This window comes from Amphiura filiformis, chromosome 3, assembly GCF_039555335.1.
Source record: "Amphiura filiformis chromosome 3, Afil_fr2py, whole genome shotgun sequence".
NCBI lineage: Eukaryota > Metazoa > Echinodermata > Ophiuroidea > Amphilepidida > Amphiuridae > Amphiura > Amphiura filiformis.
The window spans coordinates 12,461,233-12,477,810 of record NC_092630.1 but is presented as its reverse complement, the minus strand read 5'-3'; the positions used below and the strand labels follow the sequence as shown (position 1 = coordinate 12,477,810).

General features: G+C 36.9%; 3 protein-coding genes across 3 annotated transcripts; all 3 read left to right on the top strand.

The window, feature by feature from the left end:
- The first annotated feature begins 1,159 nt into the window (after positions 1 to 1,159).
- On the top strand, positions 1,160 to 1,738 carry LOC140147066 (uncharacterized). The gene has a single exon (XM_072168838.1). It carries the CDS (start codon positions 1,160 to 1,162, stop codon positions 1,736 to 1,738), a length of 579 nt encoding a protein of 192 aa, XP_072024939.1.
- Positions 1,739 to 5,071: 3,333 nt separating this feature from the next.
- LOC140147065 (uncharacterized) lies at positions 5,072 to 6,718 on the top strand. Its single transcript, XM_072168836.1, has one exon. The coding sequence runs from the start codon at positions 5,072 to 5,074 to the stop codon at positions 6,716 to 6,718; it is 1,647 nt and encodes a 548-aa protein (XP_072024937.1).
- A 5,488-nt stretch (positions 6,719 to 12,206) lies between these two features.
- Positions 12,207 to 16,578, top strand: LOC140148043 (mitochondrial potassium channel-like). Its single transcript, XM_072169881.1, is given in 4 exon segments — positions 12,207 to 12,583; positions 14,467 to 14,607; positions 14,609 to 14,818; positions 14,820 to 16,578. Coding segments are annotated over 4 exon segments (1,062 nt in total). The 5' UTR covers positions 12,207 to 12,241; the 3' UTR covers positions 15,189 to 16,578.

The following is a 16,578-nucleotide window of genomic DNA, read 5'->3' as shown; positions in this document are numbered from 1 at the left end:
ACTTTCCCTCTGAATTTTTGTCAGTTTACCAAGACAAAGTCAAGGAATATAGTGCAAAATTGGCTAATCTCCTTTTACCCGAATACATCCGTATCATCGACAATCTATCCTTAGAAATAGATCTCGAGGTTCACGAAGCTGAAGACTCTCTTGCATCCATCACCGACGAAGAAGAACGAGGAAAGGCCATTGAGCTTTTCGGCATCAAGCACAAAGGGTACTCCGTCGCCTTGAAGATCGCCGTAAAAGGCAGTAGCTGAGAAGAAGAAAAACAAGAACAGCCGCCATCCTTATCGCCGTCATCATCACAACCGTCATCATCGTGCTAAACCCTTTTAGCTAAATAAACCAAACGGCTCTTTTCAGAGCCACCAATACTTCAAAAAGAGATATTGCTTTGTATGTCAACAATTGGTTATTATATATATTTAAATAAAATATCATCCTAATAACCTCTTGATTGTATCACTTATTATCCTTTAAGTTCTAAATATCATATAAATATATCAAAGCCACCCATCTCTGATAGTTAATAATGGCTAGAAGGGAAAGAATAAATCTAGACTTGCTTATCATAAAACTAGAGTTGATGTCAACAAAACATCAACATCAAATCATATATCTAAAGCTAAGGCGAATATCAAAGCCAAGGCTGATTTGTGTAAGCGGTTCATCTATAATTATTCAGATTACCAATTATCCGATATGCAAATCATTGCACTATCTAAAGGCTTCAAATTTATACCTCTGGGCCGTAGACCACCACGTACTCAAATTTTGCAAGATTTTCATCAACTTGCACGTAAAATGAGAATGAAATATATCATGCGTGGAAAGTCGAAAAAAGACCATTATTCAAATTACCATCTACGTGGGACCCACGATCCTCTGATAATATCAAATTAGAGGAATATCTCGATGAAACTAAACTTGAACTCTCGAAGTTAAAGCGCAGAAATCCTAGTGAAAACATGTCTAAAGCTGAAAAAGCTGCATTAAATCAACTCAAAACAACAAATCTATTGTCATTAAACCCCTTGATAAGGGTAAGGCATGTGCCGTGGTCTCTCGTGATCAATACATCAAAGAAGCGCATAGACAACTGTCGGCGTTTCAATACCAGAAAATCGATCATGACATGACAGCGGACACCGCCAAAATGGCGGATGAAATAGTTGAAGATTTGTTTGCTGAGAAATGCATAGACAAACATGCAAGAGAATATCTACTTTCTGATAACAATGACATCAAGGTACCAAGCCTATATCTACTGGTCAAAGCCCATAAACCTAAACCCAAAGATAGTGATTTTTGTGGCAGACCAATTATATCAGGATGTCGGTCACCGACCAAACTCTTATCAGAATACTTAGACTATTTTCTACTACCACTAGTCCAAGAACAAGAAACGTATCTCAAAGACTCGCCTGAACTTATCAAAATTCTAGCAAACTTAAAACTCCCGCAAGATATAACATTAGTAACAGCGGACGTTACAAGTTTGTATACCAATATACCACAGGATCAATGTCTTGAGATTGTTGTTGACCGCTTAGAAAAATCAAACAAACGCTACCAAATTCCGAAACCCCCACCACATCTAGTACGAAGAATTCTTGAACTTATCCTCAAACGTAACTGCTTTGAGTTTAATGATGAATTCTATCTTCAGATTGTAGGTGCGGCTCAGGGAACATCCTATCCCCGAAATATCGGATTTGGTCATGTACGTTATTGAGAAAGAGTTCATTTTAACCGACCCAAACATAGTGTTCTATCGTAGATATCGGGATGATATTTTACTCTTTTATCAGGGTAATTGCAACGAGTTACAGAACTTAAAGGCACGCATGAACAATGCTCATCCTACTCTGAAATTTACCTTTGAGATATCCGACAACCTTGTCACATATCTAGATCTTCAAATTTACAAAGGAACAGGTTCCTAGAACACGGCCTACTTGATCACAAGATCAACATGAAAAAGACAGAAACTCATCAGTGGTTATGCCCCGAATCGGCGCATTGCCCATCTGTTTTACAGCCTTAGTTCTAGGGAAACGATTCGCTACTGCCGCGGTCATACATCCGAATCCAATTTCGTTAACAAGGTCAACTTCTTCACAGATAAACTTGTGGAAAGAGGTTATGATCGGCATTCAGTTAATGAAATAACCAGCAAGGTTAAATTTGAAGATCGGGACACATATCTCAATAGCTCAAAGGAGAGTAGGCCTGACATGAACAAGAAAAATATCCCTCTTGTTTTAGTAACTACGTACACACCATATATCAAAACCCAGGATCTCAAGAAAGTTCTATTAAATCATTGGCATAAAATTGAGCAAAATCCTACATTAAATGCTCTTTTTCCGAAACCACCATTACTGGCTTTTAAACGTGCCAAAAACTTGGCAGATACCTTAGTAAAGTCTAAGCTACCACAACTTGATGAGCCGGCTGAGATCAATCAAACCGCGCTTCCTAACACACCCCAGGAGGCCATGCCGCTCATCGACCGACCAGCATCAAGTAGCCAGATTAGCACGGTGGATTTCAATGCAAATGATCATGCATTGTTACAATGTTTATATGAACTAATGGATGAATAATTGGTTTATTTACACGCCCGTCTAAACCAGATATTACTGGTTTTTTCCAGCCTACATCTTATATCGGAGGCCAGAAACAAGGCCCACACCTTATTGGTTTTAATTAATTAATTAATTAATTAATTAATTTGTTGCATGACGCATATTTAATCTGAACTTATATTTTGGTTCACATCCACATAATTTACAGCTGATGAGTCCCCATGTATCCGAGGGACGAAACCGGTCCTGTTATTTAAATTATTATGTTTAAATGACCACTATACTAAAATATTGTATAGGATTCCAATTATATCATGCCTATTAACTAATAGGCCTACTACTTAGCAATTTATCAGCATGATGCTGGGTGTATACCGCGTCCCCATGTCGTTTTGGGCCGTCCCCTTATTCATTTTGATTTCTTTTCCCCTTCTTATTTTATAAGTCGGGGCGACGGCTGCACGGAGGTCATCAGTTATAGTTGATCCGTGGGTTGGCGGTTTATCCTCAAATTCCACTCACCATGCTAGATTCTTTGCTACGCTTTTAACTATACGGTCTATCCTATACTCTATTTTACTGTGTGTGATATCCTACACCATTTTATTATGATTTACCGTAATCTACATACTATACGTTATTTTCTGTACGGCTCATTATGTATATACATAATAATATTATTACCAATATTATTATTATCATTATTTAATGATAACCTATATTGCCTAGCACATGTAAGCACATGCTTATTATTTATATTTTCCGATAATCTAACCGATTGTTGGTAGTGCATGGTTTATATATTAAATTAATATGCAATGCTATTAGCTATATACCCGATATACAGTTACTGTGGCCATGTTTACTTTACGTATTTTTATCTTTAAATGTATTACGTATGGTACACTGTATATGATTTGATTACCCATCAGGCTTTGCGCCCCTTACGTGGGCGGCTCACTTCTGGTAGTTGCTTTCTCTCACGTCCGCAATAACGGCATATTATCCGTGCCGCTAGCGGATATGTGTCACTTGTTCTGTGAGCACATCACAAGCAACATCGCTACACTGACATTATGTCCAAGCGTCCTTCAACGTTCCAGAAGTTTCAGCCACCGGCAAAAGTCGGGAAGTTGGAAGAAAGCAAGAAAATAGACGGCAGTAAAGAAGACGGCAGCAAGAAAGACGGCAGTAAAGAAGTAACAGCGGGCGGTGTAGTCCTATCAAAGGTCAATATCATCTTGGCCCCCGACAGCGTTGGTGCACCGGTAGCAGAGAGTCTCCAAACATCTAAAAAGTTTGAACCTTCGAAAGAGAGAAGCCTCCGTTTACAAAACGAAAACTATAAGTCTGTGTCCAAATTTATATCAAACATTGATTCCCTGATCAGACGCCGTGAGTCAATTATCCAGACACACGAGACGACTGTGACAGAAATCAACAGTGGTGTTGTTCCCAATGTAACGCGCATCCGAACAGAACCCACGCCACCCCCGGGTACAGACTTTCCATCTAAATTTTTGTCAGTTTACCAAGACAAAGTCAAGGAATATAGTGCAAAATTGGCTAATCTCCTTTTACCCGAATACATCCGTATCATCGACAATCTATCCTTAGAAATAGATCTCGAGGTTCACGAAGCTGAAGACTCTCTTGCATCCATCACCGACGAAGAAGAACGAGGAAAGGCCATTGAGCTTTTCGGCATCAAGCACAAAGGGGTACTCCGTCGCCTTGAAGATCGCCGTAAAAAGGCAGTAGCTGAGAAGAAGAAAAACAAGAACAGCCGCCATCCTTATCGCCGTCATCATCACAACCGTCATCATCGTGCTAAACCCTTTTAGCTAAATAAACCAAACGGCTCTTTTCAGAGCCACCAATACTTCCAAAAAGAGATATTGCTTTGTATGTCAACAATTGGTTATTATATATATTTAAATAATATATCATCCTAATAACCTCTTGATTGTATCACTTATTATCCTTTAAGTTCTAAATATCATATAAATATATCAAAGCCACCCATCTCTGATAGTTAATAATGGCTAGAAGGGAAAGAATAAATCTAGACTTGCTTATCATAAAACTAGAGTTGATGTCAACAAAACATCAACATCAAATCATATATCTAAAGCTAAGGCGAATATCAAAGCCAAGGCTGATTTGTGTAAGCGGTTCATCTATAATTATTCAGATTACCAATTATCCGATATGCAAATCATTGCACTATCTAAAGGCTTCAAATTTATACCTCTGGGCCGTAGACCACCACGTACTCAAATTTTGCAAGATTTTCATCAACTTGCACGTAAAATGAGAATGAAATATATCATGCGTGGAAAAAAAAAAAAAGACCATTATTCAAATTACCATCTACGTGGGACCCACGATCCTCTGATAATATCAAATTAGAGGAATATCTCGATGAAACTAAACTTGAACTCTCGAAGTTAAAGCGCAGAAATCCTAGTGAAAACATGTCTAAAGCTGAAAAAGCTGCATTAAATCAACTCAAAAACAACAAATCTATTGTCATTAAACCCCTTGATAAGGGTAAGGCATGTGCCGTGGTCTCTCGTGATCAATACATCAAAGAAGCGCATAGACAACTGTCGGCGTTTCAATACCAGAAAATCGATCATGACATGACAGCGGACACCGCCAAAATGGCGGATGAAATAGTTGAAGATTTGTTTGCTGAGAAATGCATAGACAAACATGCAAGAGAATATCTACTTTCTGATAACAATGACATCAAGGTACCAAGCCTATATCTACTGGTCAAAGCCCATAAACCTAAACCCAAAGATAGTGATTTTTGTGGCAGACCAATTATATCAGGATGTCGGTCACCGACCAAACTCTTATCAGAATACTTAGACTATTTTCTACTACCACTAGTCCAAGAACAAGAAACGTATCTCAAAGACTCGCCTGAACTTATCAAAATTCTAGCAAACTTAAAACTCCCGCAAGATATAACATTAGTAACAGCGGACGTTACAAGTTTGTATACCAATATACCACAGGATCAATGTCTTGAGATTGTTGTTGACCGCTTAGAAAAATCAAACAAACGCTACCAAATTCCGAAACCCCCACCACATCTAGTACGAAGAATTCTTGAACTTATCCTCAAACGTAACTGCTTTGAGTTTAATGATGAATTCTATCTTCAGATTGTAGGTGCGGCTCAGGGGAACATCCTATCCCCCGAAATATCGGATTTGGTCATGTACGTTATTGAGAAAGAGTTCATTTTAACCGACCCAAACATAGTGTTCTATCGTAGATATCGGGATGATATTTTACTCTTTTATCAGGGTAATTGCAACGAGTTACAGAACTTAAAGGCACGCATGAACAATGCTCATCCTACTCTGAAATTTACCTTTGAGATATCCGACAACCTTGTCACATATCTAGATCTTCAAATTTACAAAGGGAACAGGTTCCTAGAACACGGCCTACTTGATCACAAGATCAACATGAAAAAGACAGAAACGCATCAGTGGTTATGCTCCGAATCGGCGCATTGCCCATCTTTCTGTACAGCCTTAGCTCTAGGGGAAACGATTCGCTACTGCCGCGGTCATACATCCGAATCCAATTTCGTTAACAAGGTCAACTTCTTCACAGATAAACTTGTGGAAAGAGGTTATGATCGGCATTCAGTTAATGAAATAACCAGCAAGGTTAAATTTGAAGATCGGGACACATATCTCAATAGCTCAAAGGAGAGTAGGCCTGACATGAACAAGAAAAATATCCCTCTTGTTTTAGTAACTACGTACACACCATATATCAAAACCCAGGATCTCAAGAAAGTTCTATTAAATCATTGGCATAAAATTGAGCAAAATCCTACATTAAATGCTCTTTTTCCGAAACCACCATTACTGGCTTTTAAACGTGCCAAAAACTTGGCAGATACCTTAGTAAAGTCTAAGCTACCACAACTTGATGAGCCGGCTGAGATCAATCAAACCGCGCTTCCTAACACACCCCAGGAGGCCATGCCGCTCATCGACCGACCAGCATCAAGTAGCCAGATTAGCACGGTGGATTTCAATGCAAATGATCATGCATTGTTACAATGTTTATATGAACTAATGGATGAATAATTGGTTTATTTACACGCCCGTCTAAACCAGATATTACTGGTTTTTTCCAGCCTACATCTTATATCGGAGGCCAGAAACAAGGCCCACACCTTATTGGTTTTAATTAATTAATTAATTAATTAATTAATTTGTTGCATGACGCATATTTAATCTGAACTTATATTTTGGTTCACATCCACATAATTTACAGCTGATGAGTCCCCATGTATCCGAGGGACGAAACCGGTCCTGTTATTTAAATTATTATGTTTAAATGACCACTATACTAAAATATTGTATAGGATTCCAATTATATCATGCCTATTAACTAATAGGCCTACTACTTAGCAATTTATCAGCATGATGCTGGGTGTATACCGCGTCCCCATGTCGTTTTGGGCCGTCCCCTTATTCATATTCACTATCTACTGCTGATAGCACATTACTTTACAACTATCTACTGCTGATAACATACTACTTCATCAACTATCTACTGCTGATAGCACATTACTTTACAACAATCTACTGCTGATAACATACTACTTCATCAACTATCTACTGCTGATAGCAAATTACTTTACAACTATCTACTGCTGATAACATACTACTTCATCAACTATCTACTGCTGATAGCACATTACTTTACAATTATCTACTGCTGATAACATACTACTTCATCAACTCTCTACTGCTGATAGCACATTACTTCATCAACTATCTACTGCTGATAGCAGATTACTTTACAATTATCTTCTGCTGATAGCACATTACTTTACAACTATCTACTGCTGATAGCACATTACTTCATCAACTATCTACTGCTGATAGCACATTACTTTACAATTATCTTCTGCTGATAGCACATTACTTTACAACTATCTACTGCTGATAGCACATTACTTTACAACTATCTACTGCTGATAACATACTACTTCATCAACTATCTACTGCTGATAGCACATTACTTTACAACTATCTACTGCTGATAACATACTACTTCATCAACTATCTACTGCTGCTAGCACATTATTTTACAACTATCTACTGCTGATAACATACTACTTCATCAACTATCTACTGCTGATAGCACATTACTTTACAATTATCTACTGCTGATAACATACTACTTCATCAACTATCTACTGCTGATAGCACATTACTTTACAACTATCTACTGCTGATAACATACTACTTCATCAACTATCTACTGCTGATAGCACATTACTTTACAACTATCTACTGCTGATAACATACTACTTCATCAACTATCTACTGCTGCTAGCACATTACTTTACAACTATCTACTGCTGATAGCATACTACTTCATCAACTATCTACTGCTGATAGCACATTACTTTACAATTATCTTCTGCTGATAGCACATTACTTCATCAACTATCTACTGCTGATAGCACATTACTTTACAACTATCTACTGCTGATAACATACTACTTCATCAACTATCTACTGCTGATAGCACATTACTTTACAACAATCTACTGCTGATAACATACTACTTCATCAACTATCTACTGCTGATAGCAAATTACTTTACAACTATCTACTGCTGATAACATACTACTTCATCAACTATCTACTGCTGATAGCAGATTACTTTACAACTATCTACTGCTGATAACATACTACTTCATCAACTCTCTACTGCTGATAGCACATTACTTTACAACTATATCTGGTGTGGTGATAACATACTACTTCATCAACTATCTACTGCTGATAACATACTACTTCATCAACTATCTACTGCTGATAGCACATTACTTTACAACTATCTACTGCTGATAACATACTACTTCATCAACTATCTACTGCTGATAGCAGATTACTTTACAACTATCTACTGCTGTTGATAACATACTACTTCATCAACTCTCTACTGCTGATAGCACATTACTTTACAACTATATCTGGTGATAACATACTACTTCATCACCTATCTACTGCTGATAACATACTACTTCATCAACTATCTACTGCTGATAGCACATTACTTTACAACTATCTACTGCTGATAGCACATTACTTTACAACTATCTACTTAATGATAACATACTACTTCATCAACTATCTACTGCTGATAGCACATTACTTTACAACTATCTACTGCTGATAGCACATTACTTTACAACTATCTACTTAATGATAACATACTACTTCATCAACTATCTACTGCTGATAGCACATTACTTTACAACTATCTACTTAATGATAACATACTACTTCATCAACTATCTACTGCTGATAGCACATTACTTTACAACTATCTACTGCTGATAGCACATTACTTTACAAGTATCTACTGCTGATAACATACTACTTCATCAACTATCTACTGCTGATAGCACCTTACTTTACAATTATCTTCTGCTGATAGCACATTACTTTACAACTATCTACTGCTGATAGCACATTACTTCATCAACTATCTACTGCTGATAGCACATTACTTTACAACTATCTTCTGCTGATAGCACATTACTTTACAACTATCTACTGCTGATAGCACATTACTTTACAATTATCTACTGCTGATAACATACTACTTCATCAACTATCCACTGCTGATAGCACATTACTTTACAACTATCTACTGCTGATAGCACATTACTTCATCAACTATCTACTGCTGATAGCACATTACTTTACAATTATCTTCTGCTGATAGCACATTACTTTACAACTATCTACTGCTGATAGCACATTACTTTACAATTATCTACTGCTGATAACATACTACTTCATCAACTATCCACTGCTGATAGCACATTACTTTACAACCTCCACTGCTGATAGCACATTACTTTACAACAATCTACTGCTGATAACATACTACTTCATCAACTATCTAAAGCTGATAGCAGATTACTTTACAACTATCTACTGCTGATAACATACTACTTCATCAACTATCTACTGCTGATAGCACATTACTTTACAATTATCTTCTGCTGATAGCACATTACTTTACAACTATCTACTGCTGATAGCACATTACTTCATCAACTATCTACTGCTGATAGCAGATTACTTTACAATTATCTTCTGCTGATAGCACATTACTTTACAACTATCTACTGCTGATAGCACATTACTTCATCAACTATCTACTGCTGATAACATACTACTTCATCAACTATCTACTGCTGCTAGCACATTACTTTACAACTATCTGCTGCTTATAACATACTACTTCATCAACTATCTACTGCTGATAGCACATTACTTTACAATTATCTACTGCTGATAACATACTACTTCATCAACTATCTACTGCTGATAGCACATTACTTTACAACTATCTACTGCTGATAACATACTACTTCATCAACTATCTACTGCTGATAGCACATTACTTTACAACTATCTACTGCTGATAACATACTACTTCATCAACTATCTACTGCTGCTAGCACATTACTTTACAACTATCTACTGCTGATAGCATACTACTTCATCAACTATCTACTGCTGATAGCACATTACTTTACAATTATCTTCTGCTGATAGCACATTACTTCATCAACTATCTACTGCTGATAGCACATTACTTTACAACTATCTACTGCTGATAACATACTACTTCATCAACTATCTACTGCTGATAGCACATTACTTTACAACAATCTACTGCTGATAACATACTACTTAATCAAATATCTACTGCTGATAGCACATTACTTTACAACTACCTACTGCTGATAACATACTACTTCCTCAACTATCTACTGCTGATAGCACATTACTTTACAACTATCTACTGCTGATAGCATACTACTTCATCAACTATCTACTGCTGATAGCACATTACTTTACAACTATCTACTGCTGATAACATACTACTTCATCAACTATCTAAAGCTGATAGCACATTACTTTACAACTATCTACTTAATGATAACATACTACTTCATCAACTATCTACTGCTGATAGCACATTACTTTACAACAATCTACTGCTGATAACATACTACTTCATCAACTATCTACTGCTGATAGCACATTACTTTACAACTATCTACTGCTGATAACATACTACTTCATCAACTATCTACTGCTGATAGCACATTACTTTACAACTATCTACTGATGATAACATACTACTTCATCAACTATCTACTGCTGATAGCACATTACTTTACAACTATCTACTGCTGATAGCATACTACTTCATCGACTATTCACTGCTGATAGCACATTACTTTACAACAATCTACTGCTGATAACATACTACTTCATCAACTATCTACTGCTGATAGCACATTACTTTACAACTATCTACTGCTGATAACATACTACTTCATCAACTATCTACTGCTGATAGCACATTACTTTACAACTATCTACTGCTGATAACATACTACTTCATCAACTATCTACTGCTGATAGCACATTACTTTACAACTATCTACTGCTGATAGCATACTACCATACTTCATCAACTATCTACTGCTGATAGCACATTACTTTACAACTATCTACTGCTGATAACATACTACTACATCAACTATCTACTGCTGATAGCACATTAACTATCTACTCTCGTAAAATATAACTTCTTGTAAAAAGGAATGGGGTGTCCAACGGGAAATAGCATCTGATGGGCTGATATAGTGGACATTTTGATGTAATGTTTCCTGTAGGTGGCTTAAAAACCTAAATGCAAAATGAGGTTTAAAAAAATTATTTTCCAGAGTCAAGCCGCAGCTATCATTATGCCTCAAATCACTTAGGCCTATTTAGTGTCAAATCAATGCAAAGACAAATTCTTGTTGAGATATTATCCTGCTTTGCCAAATGAAACATAGCAAAATCCCAATCCTTAGTTAGGCCTAGTTCTATAAACTGGCAATGAAAGTCAAATTTTAATATTTGGTCAATTTTTCGAAAAGGGCCAAAAACATGCATAGTTTCAAAATAAGGGCAAAAAATATGCATACCAAGTCTTAGACTTTTGTGACTACAATAAGAAAACATTCGAATTTGCACGATTTTGGCTCATTTTCCGTCAAATTGAAAAAGTATTAAAAATGCTTATAGGCCTATTGCCAGTTAGAACTAACTATTAAGGATTGGGATTTAGTAAAGTTTCATTTGGCAAAATAAGATTCCAAAAAAATAGTGATTTTGGAATAGGGAGTAGGCCAAAATGGAACTAATTTTTGGACCTGTTTATCACGGTGCCGAGTAGGCCTACGCTACTGCATGCAGTTCAGCCTTTTTTTTTTTCCGGGGGGCAGGTCGATACTACTATAGGCCTAATGGGGCCGGGGGGAGGGGGAAAGGTTTTTTTAATTTTTATAATAATGGCCTATCGAGAGGGAAACATTTTTGGGATTCTGATTTGCCCACCCGACGGACAAATTCTTGCACAGCCTCTAAAACTTGACATCTCCTCAATGTGGTTTGATTGGATCGCTTGTTGCGACGAGCGATCTTTACAACTTCTCGCGAAGAGGTCAAAGGTCATTATACAGGGTGTTTAGTTGGGAAGTGGAAGTAGGGAAGCTTACTGCTGCTTTCAAAATGATTTCAAACACGTGTGTACGTTCGGTCCTGCGAAATTTGGCAGCAAGAAATAGCATGATATTGTACCAGCACTCACGTCTACGTCCAAATGTAGGCGATCAGTCAGTTATATGCTTAACAACAACTACACTTCGTTACCAAAAAACAACGAACCTGTCGAATTCGACAGACATGGCAAATAAGAAAGTATCTGTTGCAAGCTCAACGAACCAACCAAATGGTATGAAGGAGAAGTTGGTTGAGAAAATGACTACAGGTCGAGTAGGGGAATTGGTGTCAGCATTTGAAGAGTTCTTGGGCATTGGGGATGTAAAAAGAGCACAAAGTAGGCTCATTGAGGTGAGTTCAGCTATAAACATCATACATGATAAAAAAAAGGCAAACAAAGCTCTTAAAGCTAAAATAATTAATTAGGACAAAGGTCGTACAAAGTAGGTCAAGTAAAATAAATAACAAATTTAAAAACATATATCATCCGAACTTTCTCATAAGTTGGTGAGGGAAGCCCTTACTTTGTTAACTTGTTACAAATTGATGTGACCAGGCATTCATTTCTGCGTAAAATTGCAAAATTTTGCACTAGAAGTTGTCGATACAATCATAAATTTATGGCGCTTTACAAAATATAAATTTTCATATTAAAAACACAAAACATCATGCAAATTTTTTTTTTTTTTTTTTTTAGGTCAACCATGAATGATCCTAGCATTTAGGTCTAGGTCCAGGGACACTACAAAACCCCCCAAAAAATAACTTTTTTTTTTTTGTTGCAATTTGGTAGGCCTACCCGGTACCCGCCCGAAAAATAAGCGGTACCGGGCACAAAATTACCCGAAAATCCCAACCCTAATTCCGACTGAAGAGGGCGATTATCAGCCAGGAGAGGGAGTCTGAGGATCATACACATCACTAAGTTACAAAATGGCAGCCCAAGTCGATCTGCATTCGATAACACGGAGTGCGCCCTGAAAATAAAAATAATAGTTACAGACAACTTGGAGGATAAATCTATCGGGTGTTCTTTTTCACAAGGCAAAAACCACAAATACAGAACTTGTGTGGCACAGCCGATACAAAGACAAAGTTTTAAAAGTCCAATTTGCCTGTCAACCATCAATATGACTTCCACATTTTTGATATATGAGACTGTACTAAAATAGTCAGCCTCCCCATATACATGTACTTACATGAAATTTATATTAAAAAAAGGAAAAAAAACCGCATTCTGCATTAGGTTTTTAAAGACTGAAGAGGTTTGAGACAAACATAGCCTCCCAATGTCACTTTACATTCAAAGGTGTAACGCATGATCGTTCCCAAAGTCAAAAATATTTTGCACGGATTCAAGAACATTTTCGTCATTTGTTACCCCTACTTTACACGAAAACAGGTACGGTACAAATTAGCCTTAAAAATAAGTACTATTTTTTGCATTCATGTACACTTTTACAAAAGCACCCCTTTTTTAACATTTCAAGAACACTCACAAAAAACACTGGTTCTGGATTCACCAAAATATGCCATATTTTTTAATATCGAGTACACCGTCGTCAAAAACAACCCTATTTTTTTAAACACCATGAACATAAATTGTTTGCGAAAATAGTTTACAAATAACCTCTTTTTTTTTTTTTTTTGGAACGATCATGCGTACACATACATGTACACTGTGTAGTCAATGTTAAGTGACAACACAGGGTAGGCCCTATAGCCTTAGCAAGTTTGAAATAAATGCTCCTGTTTTGAGCAATAACATTCCAAAGTTTTGTTACAGACGTTACAAAAGGCATTTTTGGCATGGAATTGGCCAAATGTGTAATTTACAATCATTTGTAGAGCAAAAGATTTCTTCGTTCGATTTCTATAAGTATGCATGTGAATGCCTTTAAAAAAATCTTAAATCCATACATGTACACACTAAGTTTAACTTTCTATACTTACAATCAAGGATGCACCGATCCACCCTTTATCTGAATCAGCGAACACCAATCAGTTTGTTTTCTAAATCAACTAATCGGATACCAATCCCTACCAGTACTAGACCAAAAGTAATGCGACGTCCTACACGCCTTGTGTAATCGGCGATCACCAATTAGGATTGATGGCAAATATATTCATAGTTATGCACAGGCAATGCAGTTTAGTTCTGCTGTCTTAGGGCAGATGGCTTGAATATGTGTTTAATTCCAAATGATGATTGAAATTTTTCTTCTCTTAAACAGCTTGAGGGCCAGTTCTTGGATGCAAGAAAAGATGTCAAAAAAGCTTCTGAAGAAGTAACCAGGCTACAAGGTGAACTACGAATAATACGGGCAAAGTTAGATCGCACACCTCGTGAAGATCCTCATTTCCTAGAGTTAGCAAACCGAAGAGCACCATCTATTGAAGACAGAGACTCGTCAGAGAGAGTTGCATGATCGCACCATTAGTGAAGAAAGAAGTATCTTCCAAGAGATGGGCATAGCATTACGGGACAGTTACGAGAAACAAAGGGTGCACGAAGAGCGTTCTAAATACTGGTCACTGATGCTAGGTTTGACAACCGGTATCATCGCATTCAGAGGAAGCACGATATGTTAATTACCGCAAAATGCGGACACTACAAACATTGGTGTTAGATCAAATAAGCGCAATCACAGGTGACAAACCAGTAGAAGAAGGTACAAATCTTGGAACAGCCTTAGAAAACTTATCTCATAAACACAATGCAAGTCTGGAAGCGCAGACAAAAACATTTCAAGATTTATTAGCAAAGCAGGAGGATAGATTTGCGCAAGAGCTCGGTAGGATTACGGGACGGGAACCAGGTGGTGTAGAGGAAATGCTGAATGAGAATCAGGCGAAACTAGAATGGGAAGTCAAAATGAGTACGCTATCAACAGTAGTTTTAATTTATGGTGCATTTGCATTGACACTACCTATACTGTATACCATATTTAAGTGATGTGTATTGCTATAATGGGCTATTCCAGTTGAAATCCATACACCCCCTGTGGAAGATAACCTTCAATAATCTTCCACACATGGGGCGGAGTCACCCATTTAGGTATACCTCCATTTATAATTCACACTCCCTGTGTGGAAGATTGTGTGGATGAATGGATTTCAACTGGAAGAGTGCAATTCACTGTACCTCATACATGTAGAACATTTAAATTGTTATTTATAAAACTGCAACTTATTGTTGAATTTCTCTGCTTAAAATATCCATAACTTGCAAACAGTAAAATGTTTAGCCACAGCAAAGTGTAACATTGCCTGGACACTTACACAGTTTGATCAATGACCCAGCCACCCCACTCCCCCCATTCAATGTTGTACATGTACATGTATAACCTCAATTTTGTGCTATCATGTTTGCTCCAACACTGGTTGGTATAGGGGTGTGATGAGATTCAAAATAGGTTGGAATCTATACAAATAAAATATCATGTAAAACCCCTATGCATGAAATATGAACAAGTGTCCCAGGGTTCCAATTTACAATGAGTTTTGGACTTTATTGTGGGCTTTACAAATAGTTTTCAAAATGTTTTACCAGTAATATTTAAACATTAAATGTTATGTTATGACAATCATGAAAACAAAACATTTTGTATGAAAACATACTCAACTATATGACAGAATGGACATGGCATTATGTATTCTTGTTAACCATCATGTCATGTCTGTCTGTAAAATTTATTTAGTGCACAGTACCGATATAAATGTAACTACCGGTAAGTAAATTTGACATGATTTATATAATACTGGGCAAGCATAATTAAACATTATGTATAGTATTTTTGTTTAAAACTGAATTTAAGTCCACTTCTGTTTTAATGTACACTTGCATATGTTACATACAATTGGACATTATATCTATGGTGTTATCACATATATAGTACATGTAGGTGAATTACATAGGGCACATATTGTAAACCTATATACCGTATTGTTTGTAATAAACGCCGGGGGCGTTGCATTTTTCCAAAAGGGGGGCGTTTATTGGAAGTGAATTGTCAGTGAAAAAAGCTTTAAAATCGTGTTCAATTTCCCGATGGTGCTCCTATTAAAAGGAGGATTTACACTATACATGATGATGGCGCCCACGGAAAATGATATTTTCGTGGGGAATACAACAAAATTACACCTGTAAGTGCATGGAATTAGTGAAATTCTACCATAATTAGGCAATGAAATGGTTGGGAGTTGAGTCATATTTAGGTTTTGTCCATTCAATTTAGCGATCGTGACTGACATGACGGATGCAAGTTTTAAGCTTACCTACACGATATGTCATGGAAATGTTCGCATTTTTGTCAATTTTTCACAGAAAAATTGGAGGGGGGCGT